The sequence below is a fragment of the Python bivittatus genome, unplaced genomic scaffold, assembly GCF_059951505.1.
Source record: "Python bivittatus isolate LINGU-HERP-01145 unplaced genomic scaffold, Pbiv_v1 ctg000670_np1212, whole genome shotgun sequence".
Taxonomy (NCBI): Eukaryota; Metazoa; Chordata; class Lepidosauria; order Squamata; family Pythonidae; genus Python; species Python bivittatus.
In genome coordinates this window covers 8,099,990-8,122,158 of record NW_028277094.1, presented here as the reverse complement: position 1 = coordinate 8,122,158, position 22,169 = coordinate 8,099,990, and the positions used below count along the sequence as shown (strand labels likewise).

Below are 22,169 nucleotides of genomic sequence, written 5' to 3'. Positions count from 1 at the left end.
CCGCCGTCCAGTCGACCCGTGGGTTCCGTCGCTGCAGCCATGCCAAGCCAAGCACCACTGCGTAGTTGGCCACCGGGACCACCACAAATCTTAGTTCTTCCCAGTGGCTCCCGATCGTCATTTGGACCGGCTCGGTGTAATACTGAGCTGCCCCCCCCCTGCCAGCGAGCCGTCTAGCTGGCTGAATGCGATGGGTTCCCGGAGGCGCCTCAGCTGTAGTCCGAGTCCCGAGACCACAGCTGGATGCATCAAGCAGTGGGTGCAGCCTGAATCCAGCACCACCCGCAGCTATGCCTCCCCTCCGGATCTCACCCCCCGGATGTGTATCCTCACCCGGAACGGAGGGCAGTCCTCATCCCCGATTGGGTCTGCGCGCCTCGGTTCCCCTGCTCGCACTGGGACGCCGTTCAGTGCGAGCGCGCCTCGTTTCCCGCCGGCTCTGAGTCCTCTCCGGAGGACGCCGTCTCCGGGCCGACCACCCCATCCGTCCTCTTTCGGTCACCGCCGCCACTGCACTCTTCCGCGGTCAGTCGCCGGCCCTTTTCCCGGTAGGACGCGGGGGCTTGACTTCAGGCCGTGGTGAGGCTCCTTCCCGCTCCGTCGGGCACTGCGCCGCTCAGTGGCCTCTGCCTCCGCACCGGAAGCACAGGTTTGGGGTTTTGGTTGCCTCTCGCCCCCCAGTGGACTGCTGCCGACTGCTCCGTCTTTCCTCTGGGGGTCTCTCCCTCGGTCGGTCCCTCATCTGGTCCCGTCACCTCGCGCTTCGTTGAATCTGCCGCCACGCTGATTCCACCGTTCCGGCCAGCCAGATCCTATCTTTCACTGTGGACGGGTCATCCCGCCCCAGTGCCCGCTCCAGGATCTCCGGATTGAGCCCCCTCTTAAAATACTTCACCCTCAAGGACTCCGGCCAGTCCGTGAGCTTCTCTACCAACCTCCCCAACTCCAGGGCGTACTCCGATACCGACTTGTCCCACTGTCTGAACTGCAGGATGTCGTCCTCAGCCCGCTTGGCGCTCAATGTGTCCTCGAATCTGTCCCAGAGCGCCTGTATGAAGTCCAGGAAACTCCGCAGTTCCGCCGCGTTGGCGTCGTACAGTCCGATCACCCAGCTAGCCGCTTGGCCATCTAACAGCTCGGCCACATAGGATACTCTATCCTCGTCCCTAGCGAATAGGTGACCACCCCTCTGCATGAAACCCCTGACGCGCGTCAAGAAGTGCGGCAGCTGTTCAGGGTCCCCTGAGAACTTCCCGGTGATGCCTCGAAGTCTCAGGGCGTCCGCCGCCCGTCGGTCCACCGACCAGGGCATCGTGGGCGGTGCCAGCTGGGGTGCCGGGCTGCCACCCCTGTTGCTCGTGCCATCGCTCACCGCCGATGGTCCCGCTTTCTGTAGCAAGGTCTGGAGCATCGCCTCCACGGCGTCTAGGCGCCGCTCGACCCTCTCCTCTAGTCGGGCGAGCTTCCCGTCCCGCTCGCGGTTCCGGGCCCCCGAATCCCGGGTCATCGTGACGCTTGAGCTGTCTGGCCCTTGGTTCACGCATATCGACCACCGCTCTGTTGGAGGGTCCCCGGCCCTGGCCGCTGCCCCGTTGCTCCCGGGTGGCTCTGACCGTCCCTCCTCGAGTCCGGGTTCCTCGTGCTCCAGCTGACCCACGGATTCCTCGTCGCTGGTCATGCCTGTATTAGAAAGGGAAATGCTCCTCGGTGGCACCGGGTAGCGCTAACGGTGAGTCCTGGCTTTATGTAAGGTTTGCCCCGTTCGACAGAGAAACTCCCGTGACACGTGTGGTTCACAAAAGAGGTTTACTCATGCGTAACGTAGCAGTCACAAGCAAAGCCAGGACTGGCTTGGTACAATTGCATCACTCGTTATATTCCCCCCTTCCCGTGCTTTTTTCGCCCCGCGATCGCGTTACCGCTGCGGATTATCGGCCCCTCAATAATCCCTCTTGATTGTCCATGATGGCAGGTTCGGTCAGGGTCCATTGTCCTTGATTGGCAGTCCCCCTCCGGCTTGGGTTGGTCCCCCCCCGTTACGTGCAAGCCCGAGGGTTCTGTGTTGCGCGGCGATCTTGTTTTGCTGCCTGCGGCCCCGTTCATTGTTGGCTCGTGCCGTTATCAGTGTATAGTTAAAACTTCCGCTGTGGTTTTCCTGTTTGGCTGGGCGCAGGTGGCCCATTAATTAGCGGCGCTTTCAGTTCCTCTTTCCCTCGCTAGCTGCCGCCGGTGGAGTTCGCGTGGTCTGGCTGCGAGCTTCCCCGAAGCCCCATGCTGACCGAACCTGACACTTAGATCCCTTCTAACTCCATGATACTTTGATGTTCTCCCATCAGACAACTCCCAGATTAGCCAGAGTCATAGCTGCTACCACCTGCACTCTGTAGTTTTCTTGGCAACAACATGGAAGTGGCCCCTGGTTGTTTTTTCAGCTTCTACACTCCTGAGACATCCCAGTGGTCTCCCATCCAAGGACTAAACAGGTCCAACCCTGCTTAACTTTTCAAGATCAGCCAGATCTGGTTGTTGCCTTTTTGTGTTGGGGATTCCATCACCCTGTTTTTCATTTCCCATGTTGCCTGGGAATTCTGGGGACTGTAGTCCCAATCCAACTGGAAAACCTGACCCTGGAGAAGCTGTTCCAATGTGCTCTCTTCCCTTACCTACACGGCAATCATTTTCAAACTCTGACTTGTAATCCTGTCATTGCTACATAGCTTCTTTCAATGGGCAATCTCCATTCTGCTCAATTTAATCAGGATGACAGCTTAATTGTTAGTTGTCACCCATCAGGCAGATGTGGTGCAACTTATGGGTGGCACTCAGATAATAACAAGGTGAAGGATCTGGCATTGCGTGTGTTGAAATGCTGCTTCTGCTGTAAATTCACTTGGCCTTAGACGAGCAGAAATACCTATTGCCCCCTCTAAGTAAATATGGGATAGAATACATATGTATATGTGGAGTCCTTGGTGTTCTCTGAGCTTGGTTGTTTTCTTGTAGACATTTCGTTACCCAACTAGGTAACATCTTCAGTGCTAGAAGAGAGTGAGGTGTGCCCTCTGTTTATATACAGTAGCTTGCCCTGTCAGTGTTGGAGTTGGTAGTTCCTTGATTAGGCTGTTGTCTGGGTTGGTAGTTCCTTCATTAGGGAATTGTTTACTTCTTGATTGTTTGTCCAGTGTTAATCCCTGCTTATCTGGGTGTTGATTGCTGGCAGGAGGTGTTGTGGTTTTTTTGTTTTCTTTTTTAGCTTTTTATTGTATTTTTTTAATGGTGTGTAAATGTTGTTTATCTCTATGTGCCTGTTGATGGCTGACTTGTCTGAATATTGGTAACTGCTTCTATTGATAACCTATGTATATGTATGTATATGTGAATGCATGTGTCACTTGGATGCATATACAGAGAGAGAGAATGAGAGAGAGATCCACATGTGTTGCAGGTGCGACTCCCAAAATTGTCAGCCAAATGTTTGGGTCAAACTTTTGGTAGGTAGGCCAGATCAAGAAATAGCCACAGCTACAGTACTTTCTTGTTATAGGGCATCATAACAGAGTCTTGAAGTTTCTCTTTGCACCATCTTATACCAGACAGACCCAAGGCAGGGCTATGCTTTCTTTCTCATGCTTTTCACCTTCCCAGAAGTGAGTGACTGTTTCTCCACCCATAATAGATCATCCCTTCCTTCCCAAGGTCAACTCTATGGTCCTTTACATTGTTGGATCCATGCTGAAATCCTGTGGTTGTCCTAACTGGGGAAAACAACTTTTTGCCCCCTCTTGAGGTCTCCAATTCTCCCAGAAATAATCTATTAAAGGCCATGTCGTAAAGTAAGAAGTGGATTGAGGCAGAGCTCCAACTGGATAAGAACACCTCATTTTTCTCCCTTTTCATTTTTCTAACTATCCCTTTTTCTCTGTCTCTCATTCTTTTTTGACTCCCCCCCCCCGCCACCCCCACCCCAACACACACACCCAAAGCAGGCAGCAGGGAAGGGAGAGATGGCCTTTGCTAAACTGCTTTCTGGGTGACAGTTTTCAAAAGCAAGATAATGACCTCATGAGATTAGGATGAAATCTGTTTATAGCCCTGGGGCTGAAGGTTGTCACCACTGTTGTCTTCTAATCAGGATCTTCCTCTCCTTGAGAGCCAGATCTTTAGATTTCCTCCTTTGCCAGATTGGCTTGTAATAAATATTTTCTCATAACGGGAGCAAAGTTGCCCCCAAACAAACCCAGCAATAACAACCATCCCACACTAACCACCTTCATTTCTGCTAATCTCTCCTCACAGCACATACGTTGTCAGCCCTCACTGACATACGACCAAGAATCAGAGGGCCTCTGCTCTCTTCTGACATATTGTGATTCCCTGCATGTCATCCTGCTTCCAAATAAATTATTTGCAAACATGCTGATTGTAAGCAAAGCTGATGAGTTGAAGTTTCAATTGTCTCATTCTGCTTTGGCAGCAAGATACGAAGAAAGACAGGCAGTGGCTGATGGCAATTCTCAAGTCTGAGAATTGCTTATGTATTTGACATTCTTTTGCTCCCTCTTTCTTAAAAAAATAATGTGCAAATGCATGCTGTTTACATTTTTTACAAGTGTAAGTGTGACTATAAACAGCAAACAACATTCTCCTAAGAGCTACTGGAAGGAAGGAAGGAAGGAAGGAAGGAAGGAAGGAAGGAAGGAAGGAAGGAAGGAAGGAAGGAAGGAAGGAAGGAAGGAAGGAAGGAAGGAAGGAATCCCAAATGAAATAAAAGAAAAAGGACTTTTAAAAAGTCTGCAGGAGGCCAACCAAGGAATAAAAATGTAGGCTCTCCTAGAATGAAAAGCCATACATATATAAAAGAAGGAAAGCAAAGAAACTGCATAGATTTCTGTCAGCTAAAAATGTCTTTTTCTAGAATTTCGCCCCTATTATGAAGCTCAAACTCAAAAGTTGCTCAGCCAGTTCTTTCTTTACCAGTTTGGGGCCAGCTGCTGAAGCCTTTCCTTTCTTTTTTTTAGGAAAATCTGAAGAGTCTGGAGGCTCTGAAACTATGTTTTTCTGTTTGCAGTTTTGGGTCACTGGCTTCCAAGAAACAATTTCCCTGGCCATCCCTGTTTTGAGCCTTGCTTTATCTTCTGATCTTTATCTTCTTATTATGCCATTTACATATTTTTAATGAGTTGCTCCTGTTAACTGCCTTGGATTGCCAGAAACAGCAAGGTATAAATTCATTTTAAAAGCCAACTCTTGTGATTAATTTTTTTCCCTTAAGTATGGCATCCATTGTATTTATTTATTTATTCAATTTACATAGCCGCCCATCTCACATTCATGATTCTGGGTGGCTTCCAATTAAAACATAAACAATGCCAAAAAACCCCCAAAAATAAAACAACCATACAAAAATACAAAATGGTAAAACAATTAAAATAATGGAGGTAGTCCTCATTTAGCGACTGCCTCAGATAGCAACTGTTCATAGTTACAACAGTGGTGAAAAAGTAACTTAGTCTGTAAAGCAAAGGAAAGCAGAAGTCAGACTGTAAGCACAGTTGCAGTTTCACTTAGCAACTGCTTCACTTAACAATCAGGTTGCCGGTCCCAATTGTAGTCGCTAAATGAGGTCAATATAATACAATCACCAGGAGAGCACAGTAATTCAAGAACCGTACAGCCATTTGATGGGCTTCACACCACTCTGATCCCCAGGGCAGATGGCAAAACCACATCTTCGGGCCCTTCCAGAAGGCCATCAAGGTTGGGGCCAGCAGACCTCAGGGGGGAATGATGTTCCACAGGGGGGTGCAGCAGCAGAAAAGGCCATCCATTCCTCCAGCAGAGAAGATGTTTTTTCACACTGGAAATATCAACCTTTTTCCAACCCTAACCCATCAAACATCATATTTGTACTAATAAAGGAGGTGCATGGTTCCAAACTGAATTATTAATAGAAGTTCATTGTCTGATATTAAGCAAATGTCCTGAATCCCTCAGTACCAACCCAACTTAGTCATGTTGTAGAATGTTGCTACCATCCATAGCATATGCTAAGAAAAGACAATATTAATAACTGCCTCACCTTGTACCATATTATATCTGGTTCTTGCTTGTCCATTTTGTAATCCTCGGTATCAGGGCAGGAAATTATCTTGGTCCTTGTGATTTCTGATTTTTCTAAGTAGCGAATTGTGCTATTATAACAAAGCCCAAATTCATTTTCAGCAACAGTCAAGGACATTGATACTTTCATGCAATATGTTGAGTTTCTGCAGAGAAATAACAAAAGGTTGCACTGGTTAAAACGTAGTTAACACTATTAATCATATGAATGAATGTGCTCATTGCCTTTGTCTTTTAACATGGAGCATGTAAACATGGATGAAGCATGTCCATCACTTGAAAAAGCAACTTGAGAGTTAATAAGAAATTAGAAACACTTGATTAAGTACAAAAAATTCAAGGAGTGTTGAAAAATGAGTTGGACCCATTTCAGTGACCTGCTTAATTTTTTGCAAGTTAAATCAAGTAACAATGAATGGTATGCTTGACCCCATCTTTATTTAAACCAAGATGAGAATTTGAAAAATAATTTGCCTCTCCAGAACACGGTAGAAGGTGAACATTAACAAAAACATAGAGAGAAATCACATTAACTGCTTTAAACAAATTTATTTTAAGATTTATTCAGATTTCATTTTATTAAGATTTCAGTAAGATTTAATTATAGTCAATTAAATAAAACTAAAACTACTTTTTGACCTGTCCTCCATTATTTCTTTATATCTAATCCTAATCACATTTGCTTTTTTAAAAAATGTAGCTCCTGGCATGTTATTAAAAAAAACACAAGTGAATCCTTTTCCCAGATGAATTGGGCACTAAAATAGGCTTATCCAAAGATGCAGACCCAATACAGTAGAGGGGTTCTCATTTTAATTTGCCATGAGCAATTTTTGTTAATAGTAATACAAATTTTAGTTTACCTATGTATTGCCTCTGTACCCCACTTTTGTTCTAGGAGCTGGAGGCACTACATAAACCTCTTTTGGTCTCTCTCGCCTATTCCCCATAATAATTCTGTGACTTAGCTTAACGTGACATTTTCAGTTACTCAGTACATCACTCTTTGATGGCTGAGAGACTCCAGTGGACTTCATGGTTGAGTGGAATTTAAAGCTGGTTGCCCTTCACACAACATACTTCACCAGGTTAGGGAAGACATGTTTATATAACCACACTAACATTGGTCAATACTAACCTTACATTGGTCAATATTAACCTTACTGGGAAGCTGGGGGGCTGGGTTAGTATTTTGGATGAATCCAGACCATTTGATTAGTATAGGTTTCAATGTATTTTATGAACCCAGAAGTAGGGGTAATTTAGTAACCCAGGTTAGCATGTTGTGTGAACAAATCCATTGAGTCTGCAATACCTGATCCAAGGAAAATTCAAAACGCAGAATGGGAAACTGGGTCAAATGCCCTCATTTCACAAGACTAAGCGACTACCAAGAGAAAACAGCTCACAGCTAGTTGCCACAGTGTTTGCATCAAGTATTTACAGACCCAACGCAGGGATGTTGCAATACAATCTGTCAGATTTTGAGTTTAATCAGGCAGGGGTGGGGGATCCATCCCTTTAAGACAACACTATGAAGACTGACAGATGTCTTAATGAGCACTGAGTTTTTCCCATCATGCCTCTTTTTGTCACTTTAATTGGCTTCCTTGTGAAAGGGGATTGGAGTTAGACTGACATGTTGGGTGGTTCCAAATCTACAAAGGGGGCCCCCAGAGAGAAATTTGCCAGTGTTAGATACTAGTTTTTGCTGAATGGAGCACCACATTGCAACAACAGACAATTTTTCCCTTTGAGTCCACTCTTTTAGAAGGTTTGATTGACAAAAGGTGGGGAGAACTGCAGGAAAGCCCTCTGTATCAGATGGGATTGTGGGGTGTGTATTCAAAGGAATGGATGAATTAAATGATGCTTGGACTCTCAACTTGCAGTGGCACAAAGCAAGAGACCCCTGGGATGGGGCAGAGGACTTTTACTCCAACAGGATGTAGTACAAAGATTATATATATCCAGTCCTCTCTCACCCCTACAGGTGGTACGTGTCTTCCTCAATCTTGGGTCCTCTATCAGAGGCCTGGGTGTTTGAGGGTTCTGCACAGTATCTGAGCTGTTCCTAGCCCTGCACTCTTCTGGACAGAGAGCTCTGAGGTTGTTCCTGGGACCTGTTGGAACCCCTCGCCCAGCTTAGGAGTCATGGCCCCAAGTGCTCCTACCACCACTGGGACTACTTTGGCCTTGACTTTCCACATCCTCTCTAGTTCCTCCTTTGGATCCTGGTACTTCTCCAGCTTCTCACACTCCTTCTTCCTGATGTTGCTGTCACTTGGCACCGCTACTTCTATCAGCACTGCTGTCTTCTGGTCCTTGTCTACTACCATGATGTCTGGATGATTGGCCAGTACCTGCCTGTCCATCTGGATTTGGAAGTCCCACAGGATCTTAGCCCTGTTATTCTCCATGACCTTCTGAGGAATCTGGACTTGGGAGGGTCTAGTCCATACAATGTATGTATGTATGTATGTATGTGTGTGTGTGTGTGTGTGTATGGATATATATATTCCACCATCTTAAGACATAAGACGTTCTCTGGAAATCTTAAGCCATCACATCAAACATATTCAGATTCCAAGCTGACAAGTAGCTCTTTCAGAACACCATTTTCCACGTTCACATGGCATTCTCATTCAGCATCTCTATAATCCGTGCACCTGGAATAGTTATTAATAATTAACTTACTCAAATGATTATGAATTTTCTTGATTACAGAACCAAAGGTCAGGCAGTTTGGAAGGTCTGGGTAAGAATAAGTTCATGAGAGAGTTTTTAACATAGGCAGGTGGTGTCACTGAATAGCACCTTTTGACAAATGAATCGGTTAATGAACTTGCATTATTTAGTTCATATTTTTCAACACTGCCCAGGGCAGATTCTATTTAAATTGCTCCCTGGCACAAGGACCTAAAAATGCTGAATTCCCCTCATTAGATACAATTAGGTAAAAGTAGGATTGAGAAAACGTACTATCCGATTAGTAAAACATTGCATGTACTTGCCTGGAGGGAGAAGTTGCATTAGCAAAGGATTAGTACACCACAATACACATTTGCACATGTTCTAAAAATAGTTAGTAGCCAATTTCTGATAATGGCTTGCACCAGTGACCAACTACCTAGTTCATCTAAACTGGAATTTGCTTGGGTACTCCATGAACGAAATCCTGAGAAGCATCAAATTCTGGTCCAACTGAGAAGAAGATTTGCAATATGAGGGCAATGGGGATGGGTGAGTGGAAGGGCCATTATTAGCATAGACAGTATTTTTTGTTTGTTTCCCCATACTTATATGCTGTTGGGCAGCTTGCAATAAAAGCTAACATCAACAACACAGAATGAGCAGATCATAAAATAAAGACATCGTTAAAGATACAGTTACCAGATGTACTCAAAGAGTAGCCATCATAACATCAAATCTATACCCCAAGGAAATGTCAGAAGAGGATCATATTTCCCTCTTTGCACACTTAGTTTGTTTCTTAAATCAAATCACTCAAATTTTGGGGGGGGGGGTCAGACAAATTCTACCGCACCCTTTCTAATGACATTACTTCATCAACAATATGCCCCGTGCAGTGCTTGGAAATTGGGGGACCTCAGAAGATTCTCTTTCAACCTAGCTTACTTCACAGGACTGTTACAAGGGAGAAATTACGTGAATTCTGCTATTAGTTTTTGGATGAAGGTTGAAATACAAACATGTGAGTGTGCACACTCCCCAGTCTGGACACCCATCGGTTTTCTTATTCTTCCTCATTACGAGATGCCTGATAAAATGGATGAATTTCTCCCTCACCCTGTCTATGCTATTCCATTCCCTTTTGACTGAGAGCTGATGGATGCTTTTAACGGTATATTTGTTGAATGGCTGTTGCTAGCTTTATTACAACAGCCTTTCACCTTGTGAATAATAATAATAATAATAATAAAAAGCTACCGCGTTAGTGCTCTTCAAGAAAGGAGTTGATGCTTTATATTTGTTTTCATTATAGTCTCGTTTTACTGGGTGATACCTGGAATGGTTGAGGTCAAGGAGAGGAATGGGTCTGTAAACACAGGACAAAGAAAAAGAATAAACCCATGGGTGGTTCTAGTGTTCCTAATATATTCCCACGGGTAGAGGCTGGTGAGAGGGGAGAAGGAGACCCACTCTCACATACATACATAAGCCTTTTCTATCATAAGCAGAATTGCTAGATGAAGGTTTGCAGAAAAGATATGAGCAAGAACATGTGACCTGTTCGAAAGAAAAGTGTTCTCTTAAGACCAACCTGGAGCTCAAATAAACATGAGTCCTAAAGTATTAGGGAGCACTCAATTGGGATCTGAAAGGAAAAGCCCTCTGCTAGGAATTCAGAGCAATCAATGCACTTGAAAGTTGATCTCACCCAGAAGCTTCTCCCAGGGTGTTGACCTGCCAAGCAATCTGCTTTGATTTGTGTTGGTCTGCAATGGCAAAAAGAGTACCGTTAACTGAAAAGATGTCTATATATCTAATAGGTTGGGCAGCTGAGTGAAAGGAAGAACTCTAACCTTTTCTTATACCATGTTATTATTAAATGGTTGTAGTTAAAAGGAGCCTCAAGAGTCATCCAACCCAGCACTTAGTCAATGAAGCTCTATAAAACTTGATTAGCAACGTCTATAGTAGGGCTACCCAACTTCTTTGGTTGAGGACACCATCAAGCTTTGGGGAACACTTTGAAGACCATAGTCCAAAAACAAAGGTGGGGCCAGGGGTCTGTTTTGGGAGGGAGCCTTCAAAAGTTTTAAGGAGTGAAATGGGTGCCTTAAGCATCTGCAAAGTATTTCTCCCTTAAAACCACTAAAAATGACTGTGTGATCTAGTCATGTAGTCATTCCAAGTCATTCCAAGAAGTGCTACAAGGAAAAGCTGCCTCCGTGAAGAGACCTCATATACTGGGAATGCTTGGGGAAGGAACATCATGACCCAGAGCCCACTTATGTATTTTCAACATTAACAGCAAAGCATCCAAAACTGCTTCCAAGAAGACCCATAAGTAGAATTCTTTGGTATCTCTACTCCTCATAATTGCTGCTGGCGAGGCTCCTCTTCACATGGACACTGTATGAGACCAGTTTCCTAATGATAATATATACACTGTGCTGGGTATATATGGGAATGCCACACATCTGGGCAGAGGTAATTCTGTAAGATAAGGGCAAATTTTCTTCAGCGTTTCTGGCTGCCATTTCTAACAGCTCCAGCTAGCATGACCCACAGTCAAGGATTGTTGACTAACCTAACCAAGATTCTGGGTAGCCTACCTACTGACTGTCTTATCTAATCAGCATGTTGCCATGAAAGATGGTTATACTTGGGGGGAAAATAATAACTGCTCATTTTTCTCTCTCTCATGCACACCTAGGCTTGGTTCAGACATTTCACTAAACCATTTCGTCATCTGCTCTTCATTATTCCAACATGGAGCTGAACCTCCAAGGTATATGAAGGATATCAGGCCAGTGAAAGTTCTGCTACAGGGTTCTTCTGAAATTTTTGGGTGATGGAAATCTGTATAAGTCACACCCTTGGAAATGCACTTCTGTAAGATTATCTATAGCTCATTCCCCCCCGCCCGAAATACAAATCTATCCACTGAGCTGGAGCATAACCCCTTAATGCTTCTTCTTCCATCAATAATCCAGCGCCCTGGCATATTACTCCCTTTTCTTAAAGCAACAACAGAACTTCTTTCTCCACCCACTCCCTACCTTCTACATGTATTGCTATCCACCTTAATCTCTAGGGATTACTTTCTTTCTTCTTCTATTTTTCTGCAATGTTTCCTATAATCTTATTTACATGCCATATGGTTTATTCACAATTGCTGCCTTCTGCTCTCAGAATTCTAGTTCAGTTTGGAAAAGTGGGAAGGGAAACCTTTTTTCTTTTGCAAAAGCCAATTGCTGGCTTGCATCCTATAAAATGCTACAGAAATCTTCCATTGGCCAATCAGATTAAATGTAATCAGGGAATTGTCACCACTGGTAACTATCGAAGTTTAGTATAGATCTTGGTTTTGACATTAAATCCCCCAGAGCCTTTTTCTATGGCTCAGTTATCAGCAATGTATTTCTTCCAAGGCATCAGAAAGAAGAAAGGAGGGGAGGATGAAGTGTTGTTTTTTCTACCCATGATAAGATGGATGAGAGCGGCAGCCATAATTATTGTGACGTTAAATTTTACTTTTTAAAAATGGGAAAGACTTGGATCCAGATATTAGTGTCTGTATATGGTGAAAATACACAGAATAGCTGTTGCTTCCTACCGAGTATTTTAGGGTTCTAGAATAACTCTATAAGAGACGTGTTAATCTATGACGGCAGAAAGATCAGAAGGAGTCTGCTACCACCTTTTCTGGCCAACACCTTTTATCAAAGCCTTTAAATAAAATGTGCTTGTCGAAAAAGGTGCTGCCAGGCTCCTAGCTTGACACTATGAGAATTAACTAGTTGGATAGCCTAGAAGCAGTCTGATCCAGGATGGCTCTTCCAAAGGCAGACAGACATTTAGGCAGATGACAGATTTCTCCCTCTAAAGCTGGACTCGAGCACAGTGTGTAGATGGTTGGGAAGCCAAAAGACAAGTATCTACAAAGAGAATAATCTGCAGAGGTACCGAAAAGGCAAGCAGAGATAAAAGAAACGAACACCTATCCGCCCGCCCACCCACACACACACGACAAAACATTCCAAAAAGCGTGCACATGGAAGTGAGCAGTCATTCATGGATCCAGAAGTGCTTTGTTACATCAGCAGCCGAAGGGTTCCCAGGGCTGGGTGTGCCACAAGAGTCATGCAAGTTTTTTCTAAAACATGAGGCCTTCTGCTTTTCTCCCAGCAAGAGACAGAGAAGAAACACAACAAAAGCGGTGACAGAGCGAGCTCTGGAGCACTCCCAGAGAAAAAGGACTGCTGGGGACCCTTCCTTTAATCCAATCAACATGGTGTTCCAAGCCCACCTGCATGCCATTGGGAGCAAGGCCCTGTTTGAGATTAGGCCATGCCAGGCTCAGTCTTCAGTACCTCCATGTAGGGCTGGGAAAGACTCTTGCCTGAAATAGACTGGAGCTTTGGCCAGATGTGCAGAAATTACTCTTAGTTATATGGGTCAAGGGTTCTGACTCAGGAGAGGCAGCCTCTGATCTGCATCAAGGCCTGCTTTCACCAGCTCTCCCAACCTGACACCCTCTGGATGTATTAGACCACAGCTCTCAGGAGTCCATACTACCTGGGGAATTCTTGGAGTTGTACTCCAACTGGTAGGAAGCCATCTGGGAAAGGCTGGTGTAACCCAAGATGTGACATATCCCCAAATAATCCTACAACCAATGTCAAGGTTTGTTTTGTTTTGAGGAATCCTTGGGTTAAATATTTCAGCTTTATGTAATAAAAATAGATGAACTGTGAAAAAAGACAGACTACGTGGTTAAGGGATAGAGCATTTCCTTTATGAGAAAAGACCACAGTAGCTGAGACTTTTAACTTAGAAGGACAGTGGGAGTGGGGAGACCTAGCAGAGGCATATATACATGGGGTAGTAAAGGAGGGTAGTGGCTTTTTTAATTTTTAAAGAATTCAAATGGGGAAGAAAATGAGGTTGAGATTTTTTTCTGCCTGGAGATTAAGCCTTCAATCTCCTGTCTGTAAATTCTACAGCCCATCACAGATCCATGAACGTGCCTTCTGATCCAGAGCTAAGACCTAACGCATTGCATGCAGAGTCATTCTGCAACCCAGGTATGAGCACTGCAAGGCAGACAAAACAGGGATTTGTTGTTCTTTGGGGGGTTGTGCGTACACACACAGGCATGTATGTGTTCCTATAAGAATGCATCCAATGGTACTTAACTGTGATGTTATCACAAACTGCAAAGAGTAGGAAGAAATGGTCCCTTTGGGGCTGAGGTTGGCATCAACTCCGCTTTGTTCATAGCTGATGCGAACTTTTCCTCCCCATAAGGAAAGCACATTTTACATCTGTGGTTTTTGTTCTCTAAGCAAATTCATGGGTGGCCGCCAAGCCCTGATCACCAGAAGCATGACTATAGAGGCTTGGCTTGCTTTGCTTCTTCTATTTCCTCAAAATAATGCTTTTTTTTTAAAAAAAGGATACAGAATATGTGAAAGAGCACCATCTAAGGTTTAGGTTGGGAGGGAACCTAGCTGCCCACAGAGGCAGAAAGGCAAACTAAGTCACAACGCTTGGGTTACAATTATTATTTTTACGATGATGATGCAGTAATAGTACTAAAAGAAAGAAGGGGTAGGATTTTTAACACTTCCTAACTTTGGATGGTTGGGAGGGTGGAGTGGTTTTGTTCTGTTTTTACAATTTGCAAATCATCATCGTCATTATCATCATCATCACTGTCATCATCATTAACCTCATCTGGACTTTGGCACAAAGATGAATTACCCCAGATTTTGGATTCATGCTCTTTACAGAAATAATTGGAAACTTGGTCCTTTTACAAGAAATGTTTCAATCCAGAGTGGAATTTTTCCAGCTGATTTGTTACGTTCTTGAAAAATGAGGCCTTGCAATGAAAACGCTGACAGATTTAAACTCTGGTTGCATCAGCAGGTGCTGAAAGATTAATGGCATAGCTCTTCGCTGCAGAATGCATTACGTTTCGTACTCGGGTCTCAGATATCAGGACACCCTTGTGGCTGCTCTTAATGTGGGCCCCAGACACAAATGTCTGAGAAACCTGAATCAGGACCCAGAGGAGAATCACATCCAAGAAAAACAAACATCACTTTCTAGGGGAAAAAAAAAAATAGTACTGCCAAGGATACCAAACTGACTAGTGGACAGTCTGGGCTCACACCCAGGGTGCAGATATAAATGTTGACCTGCATGAGGTCATAATGCCAATGGTTACACACATATTCTCACTCACGTGCACACCACATACTGTCTCCAACTTAGAAGATCCGCGTGCCTTGTATCTCCAGCAAAACTGGCAGGAAGGAAGCTTGATCAAAGTCAACCCTGCTTACATCTTATGAAGCCAAAGGCAAAAGAACAGTTTAGCAATAGCACCGCTAGCCTCTGACAAAAAAGTTTCTCTCACTGAGGAAGTGAGCCAGCCCTCAAGTTGATAAAGCCAGATGCAATTCTACTGTCTTCTGGAGTCACCTGGTTTACCTTGGGCTGAAAGTTGCAATACCACCACCAGCCACCTGTAGCAGCACAGGGCAGCCAAATCTATCTAGCTCAATGTTTCTCAAACTTGGCAATGTATGGACTTCAACTCCCAAAATCCCCCAGCCAGCACGTATGGACTTCGACTCCCAGAATTCTGGGAGTTGAAGTCTGCACATCTTAAAGCTGCCAAGTTTGAGAAACACTGGTCTAGCTCCTATGGTGGCCATTTAGCACAAATAAATTCATACTTGAGTCCTGATTGCAAAATAGTTTTGCCTTGAAAAAGCAATCTAAAAAGAGGCATATTACCCAAATCAATTCCTTATAGCACTCTGGGCTTCCAGGCACCCTTTTTATATGGCCACCAATTGCTTCAGATAACCACAAAAATATTCTGTGCTATCAGAAACTCACCGGAGAGACCGCGATGGAGAGAGGTCAGGTACTGACGGAGCAGAGTCATGACCCGGCCTGTCCCATTTGTTTGCTTGTCAGTTTCTCTGCCCTTGCAGCACAGAAACTTTGAAGCTGGACATGTGTTTCAGGCTCTTTGCATTTTAAAGTTCTCTGAGGGCCATTTAGAGTCGCACTCATTCATTTTAAAAGAAATGGGTCTGACCTCCTTGGTCCCCAGGGTAAGATGTATGTTTAGCAGAAGTATTTCTCTGGTTACACAGCCTTTATCCAGGAAACCTCAGAAATGCAATTCCTTCTTTCTTCTTTTCAGCAGAAAATCAAATCCATCAACTTCCAGTGAAGCCACCAGATTTAGGTTGCAGTTAGTGGTCCATGCTGGTCATTCCTACATGGAATCAACTTTAACTGAAAGCTGCCTGGAGTTGTTCTGGTGTCAGGCAGCCTCATAATAATAATAACAACAACAACAAGTTGAGAAGGGGGACTATTTGGGTTACTTGCATGCCCCAGTAAGGCAGATGTGCAGAGATGTCAGATTTAGGGCAGTGTGACTTGCCACACTTTCTATCTGCTTTATTTTTTTTATCAGGAGGAAAGTGTGCCAATCTAGCAGTTTTTTCTATGGATTTTTCAAATCATACCCCATTTTGTACATTTGCAACTCCCCCTCACGTGAAGGACATCACCCTCTAATTGAAGCCACCACTGAAGTCAACTGTTTCTGGCTACGGATTTGAACAGGGACACCACAAAGGGGTATGCTATGTGCTGCTGTCCCTTGACACCGCTACGTTTATCACCACCGCTGTCTTCTGGTCCTTGTTTACTACCACGATGTCTGGTTGATTGGCCAGTACCTGCCTGTCCATCTGGATCTGGAAGTCCCACAGGATCTTAGCCCTGTTATTCTCCACGACCTTCTGTGGAATCTCCCATCTGGACTTGGGAGGGCCAAGCCCATACACTGTGCAGATGTTCCTGTACACAATGCCAGCTACTTGGTTGTGCTATTCAATGTATGCTGTCCTGCCTGCATCTTACACCCTGCCACTATGTACTGGACTGTCTCTGAGGCCTCTCTGCACAGTCTGCACCTTGGGTCCTGTATATATTTCTCCTGGATGATACCCACCTTAATACGCAGGTGTAGAAACCACTGTCCTGGACTTCTGCTGCGTGAAACCAGATGGCATCTTCATCCTTGTTGATCCTCCCTTCAGAGAAGATAATGGGCTCTTCAAAATCCCCTTTGTTTTTGTACCACATCAGGCGCAGCCCTGTGCTTTGAGCCATGCTGTAGTTCGTGCGGATGTAGCTGTAGAAAAGAGCGCATTTCACGCACACCGGCTCACCTGCCAAGGCCATATACTTCTTGAGGTCCACCAGCCAGTCAATGCAGCCATCCACTGAAAGCAAAAAGGAAAATGAGAATATTATTACAGTTGCCAGGCTTCAATGACCTGGCTTGGGTTTGGCAATTGATCACAGATCTCCTGACACTTCATGGCTGAGCATGGCTTGGCTGAAAACTCTTAAAACAGGGTGTTAAAAGCTCTATGGCAAGCTTGTAGGAAGCCCTACACAAGAGTTTACTGCCTACTGCTAATCCCAAGATGTAAAATGCTTTTATATTTTCAAAGGTTTAAAAAGGTTCTTCCTCCCACCTTTCCCCATTAACAGGTACTTGGTGGCCTTGAAACTGAATAATTGTTGTGTGTTTATGAAATAGCCATCTCTAGCGTAAGAATCTTGTCCACATGAACCCTTTAAAGAGTGATGATTCATATCTTGCCTTTCTATTCAAAAGGCATGATAGATAGATAGATAGATAGATAGATAGATAGATAGATAGATAGATAGATAGATAGATAGATAGATAGATAGATAGATAGATGATAGATAGATAGATAGATAGATAGATAGATAGATAGATAGATAGATAGATGGATGATGGATGGATGGATGATAGAAAGATAGATAATAGACAGATAGGGAAGGGAAGGGAAGGGAAGGGAAGGGAAGGGAAGGGAAGGGAAGGGAAGGGAAGGGAAGGGAAAGAGAAAGATGAAGGGAAGATGAAGGGAGGGAGGGAGGGAGGGAGGGGGAAGGGATGATAGAGAGAGAGAGGGAAGGGGTTAAAATGAAACACATAAAGCTACCTTTTTTAAAAGAAGGAAATATACTGCATGAGTTAGCAAAGTTTCTCCTGCCAATCTCTGATCATTTGGAGAGACCAGGACTCAGCCCTGAAATCCTAATTTTCTGCACTGTTTGGGATGGTGTTAGGCATTAAGGTTGTCGTCTCCACATAGCTGGTCTTGAAATTAGCAAGACTTACAGGTAGTCCTCGGGTTAAGACAGCAACTGGGACCAGAAATTCTGTTGCTAAGCAATGCAGTCATAAAGTGCAATGTCACACGACCAGATTGCTTAGCAACGGCAATCCCGGCAGTCCCTGTTTGTCAGCCTTACGAGGTAGACCAGACAGGAAACACAACCAGATGAACTACTTCTACTTTATTGTAAAGCTACATTAACAGAATCTTACAAGTCTGAAAGTACAATTCTCCCTCCCCTGCCGCCTTTACCACCCAAGAAACTAGGGAGGTAGATAGTTCTGAGCCTCTTGCCCTGCCCACATTCCTGCTGTGGGCTCAGCTGCCTTTCATCTGACCATTCCCTTGGCTGCATCTCTTTGCCCCGTCTCCCAAGGTCTTTCCCAAATATCATTACACCGTTGCGGTTGTTAAACGAGGATCATGGGTCGTTAAGTGAGTCTCAGGCAGCTCGCAAGCAGGCTGGCAGGCAGCTGCCAGATGGGGGAGGCGGCGTGGGTCCTGTGAGGTGAGGTGCAGTGCAAGCGCAGCGAGGCTGGCTGCTGCCAGGTGGGGGAGAGGGGGATCGACTTACAAGAGCGACTTGCAACCTTCCCTGCCAGCTTCCCCATTGATTTTGCTTACAGGAAGCTGGCAGGAAAGGTCGCCAATGGCGATCATGTGACTGTGGGGCACTGCAACCGTCATAAGTGTGAGCCAGTTGCCAAGCGCCCAGATCGCGACCACATGACTGCAAGGACGCTGGACGGCCAGAACTTCAAGGACCAGTCATAAGTCCCTTTGTTCAGCACTGTTGTATCTTCGAACAGTCGCTGAACAAGCGGTCGTTAACTGAGGGCTGCCTGTACTTCTGATTAATGAAACTCCAGTCCAATCTGTTGCCATACAATTGTGTTTCTTCAGCCATTTACGGAGATGTTTCTCAGAACTTCATCCTTTTAAGACGTCCCTTCTACCACCTCATTATTTTTTTCTGTTTAGTTCCCTCAAAACTCTTCCAATCCATACCTTAAGGGACTAATTTCCAAATCACAGCATATCAAATGTAATTACATTATGGTCACTCGTACCAAGACAATGAATCATGTTTTAATGTATTTTGTGCAGTTCTGCTAAATTTCCATTTCAAAACCATGATCGTGTACGGTTTGGGGAAAGGTTAAGTTCAAGATATGTCTGAAAGGGGGCTGAGAACATCCGCATGTTAAAAAAAAATCAAGCATCTCACTTGAAAGAAATATTCATTCCCTTTTGTAAAACGTGGCAATTTAAATTCTAAAATGCAAAGTCTGAAAAAGCTAGACACAACATCCAGGCTGCTGAATGAGTAGATGAATTCTCCTTATAACTTCCACATGTTTTGCAGATGCATACACATGAATGGGAGGACCTACAAGATTTTATCACGCAGCTGTTACTCTACTCTATTGATGGAACTGAGCTGTTCCCAAATTTTCCTTCTAATGTGGGCTACATCAGAGGGAAAATTTGGGAACTGCTCTGTTCTATCAGCTCTGCTAAGAGACCAACACTATGTCATTCCTGAATCCATTTTCATTCAAGATTGTCATGATATAAAAAGAACTTTCAAAAATTATGTTTGGGTTAGTATACTTTCCTCATTCCTCCTCGTTCTTTTTTCCTTTATTGCTGTGTCATAAACAACTCATGGAAGACCCCCTAGTCATGAGCAGCGATGATGGATGGCTTAACAATACACATCGATCCTCTCACTTTTGTGCCTCTACCCTTGCGGGCATGCTCACGTGCACAAACACAGTAACACGTTAAGATATCTGAGGAGAAATAAAACTTTGATCTGGATACTGGGAAATCTGTTTCTCCACTAAAAATAAAAGGGATCTTGGTTAAGATTTCTGGAGGAGGTAGATTGAGATGGTACGATCCTAATCAAGATTGTGCTGAGGAGAGAAGAAGAGGCAATATGGTATCTGTGATGAGCAACACTGAAGACATATGCATGGCTCACGGCTAGTGAATTGCCCATATGTGTTCAAACCAGTGTGTTAGATGAAGAAACTCTGATTCTGTGCACAATGCAACTCCCTCCCTATACATTGAAACCTTAATTAGCTGGACCTCAATGCAATGGAGTTTGCATGTAACAGGCCAAATTCTGTTGTGAATTACATTTTTGCACAACAGTGTCATCACACAAATGATATAATTTGCATTGACTGCATCACTGAAATGATACATTCTTTGATTTGCCAGATTTTGGAGAATAACAGATACACCCCCATTACCTGGTTAATATGAGGTTTCATTAAACTACAGTTAAGTATAGGAAGCAAATTGTTCATGAAGCCTAACTTTCTTTCTTCTGGGAATAACTCTTCTGATTCTTCTCCATACTGAGCATTAGGAAAGTACACAGGCTATAAATATTTTATTAAGTTAAATAAATGTTTGCAAGTTGCTTCATGGGGTACTGACTGTATAAGTGTCAGGTGTAAAAGACAATTTAAAAACTTCCCAAAAGATAACACAAATTAGAAAAACTGAATTTTTAAACATTGGGAGGTTTCAGAACGAAGTTAACAAGGGATTAAATATTTCTTTTTGATGCTAAAGAGTCTTGTCTGAATGGCTTATCAAGACAGATATTGCCACTAACTCTTTAGGTCAAGAATCCACCATCCTCTATTCATCCAGCTCTTGGGCTGAATAGTAGATGTGATTTTTGTGTAAAGAAAGTCTGTTTAATTTGACCCTTGAGAGACTGCACACACACATAAAGCATTCTTGTTGCTGCTTTCAAAAACCAGACAGCAGAAACATTGGCTGTTCTCATATCATCAGTCATAGTCTTGACCCTTACAATGACCAACTTCCTAGTCAGTCCTATATTGCCCAGAATCTTATGTAGCAATGGGGACAACAAACATAATTCTCAAGAAGGATGCAAGAAGAGGATCACTAGAGCAACCATGCACAGATTTGGGGCCTACCAGCCATCTCCAACTTGGAGAACCACTGTTCCCACAGTGCTTTCCTGGATGGCGCTGAGGGTGTTGAAGTCCAAAACATGTAGAGGGCATCAACTTGCTTTCCTTTGATGATGCTTCGTCATCTTTTGGAGGGTGATTGCAACAGGACCAAACTGCTTCTGGCCCATTATCACTTGTTGACCCAAGAAAAATCAGCTTTGAGAAAGGCAAAATTCATACTTCATGTGCATTGTCTTCACCATGGTTATCAGAATCCATGTCATAAATAAGACTATGCAATTATTCCAGAGACATTCTGAAGTCAAATAGTACTAAAAAAAGGAGGGGGACAATACATTTTCATACTGATAAACCCTCCTTTGCATCAGTCAAGGCCAAATATTAGTAACTTTTTTGTGCCAAACTCAGCAGCTAATGATGGAAATAATTAACAGATCTGGGTGCATCAGCTGAAAGAAAAAGACGCAGGCCGTGAATCTTCATTGTTTCTGCCTAGCTAGAAGCTTTTTTATTTGTTTTCTGGCTAAACCTCTGATGACTCCAAAGGATATAATTACAAATAGCAACATGTTCTGAGAATCTGACTGAAGACTATTTATAACAGAGCATGTAACATTTGATGACATTTAGGGGGAGGGGAGGGGGAGAAAACCCTTGCAATGCGCTTAGATGAAAATCATAATGATCAAACAGAAGCTAATCAAACTGACAATGTCCTCTCTCCTCCACAATGTCATTTTCTCTTGTCAAAAGAACATTGAGCAGGCTTCTGTTTTACATAGCTCACACATGGCCTCAAATCTAGGTCAAAGCTGTTCAACACTTATTCATGGAAATGTTGAACAGCATGGGGAACAAAATGGCACCACGAGGAAGATCATGGGTCCATCTATGGCCTATGTGTCAAACATGAGTTCCCCACCACTACCTTCTAGAAAAGGCTTGACAGAAAGGACCAGAACCATTATAAAACTCAGTTTTCTCAGATACCCCAGAAGGACACCACAATCCATGACTCTGAAAGGCAAGGAGAGGTCAAGGAGAACTTGCAGGACCAAACCTCTCCTGTCCAGCATCTTATGTAACTAAGCAGTTACATAACTTGGAAAAAGTCTCAGGTCTGGAGCTGAGA

At 44.0% G+C, this 22,169-nt stretch overlaps 1 protein-coding gene across 2 annotated transcripts in view; it reads right to left on the bottom strand.

Moving 5' to 3' along the window:
- Positions 1-22,169, bottom strand: part of IL1RAPL2 (interleukin 1 receptor accessory protein like 2) — a 359,966-nt gene that overhangs the window by 126,093 nt on the left and 211,704 nt on the right. For both annotated transcript variants that reach the window (XM_088151668.1, XM_088151669.1), the window contains exons 7-8: positions 16,862-17,135; positions 6,080-6,266 (exon numbers count right to left, since the gene is read on the bottom strand). In XM_088151668.1, the coding sequence (XP_088007794.1) occupies positions 6,080-6,266; positions 16,862-17,135 (461 nt within the window). The remainder of the gene's footprint in view (positions 1-6,079; positions 6,267-16,861; positions 17,136-22,169) is intronic.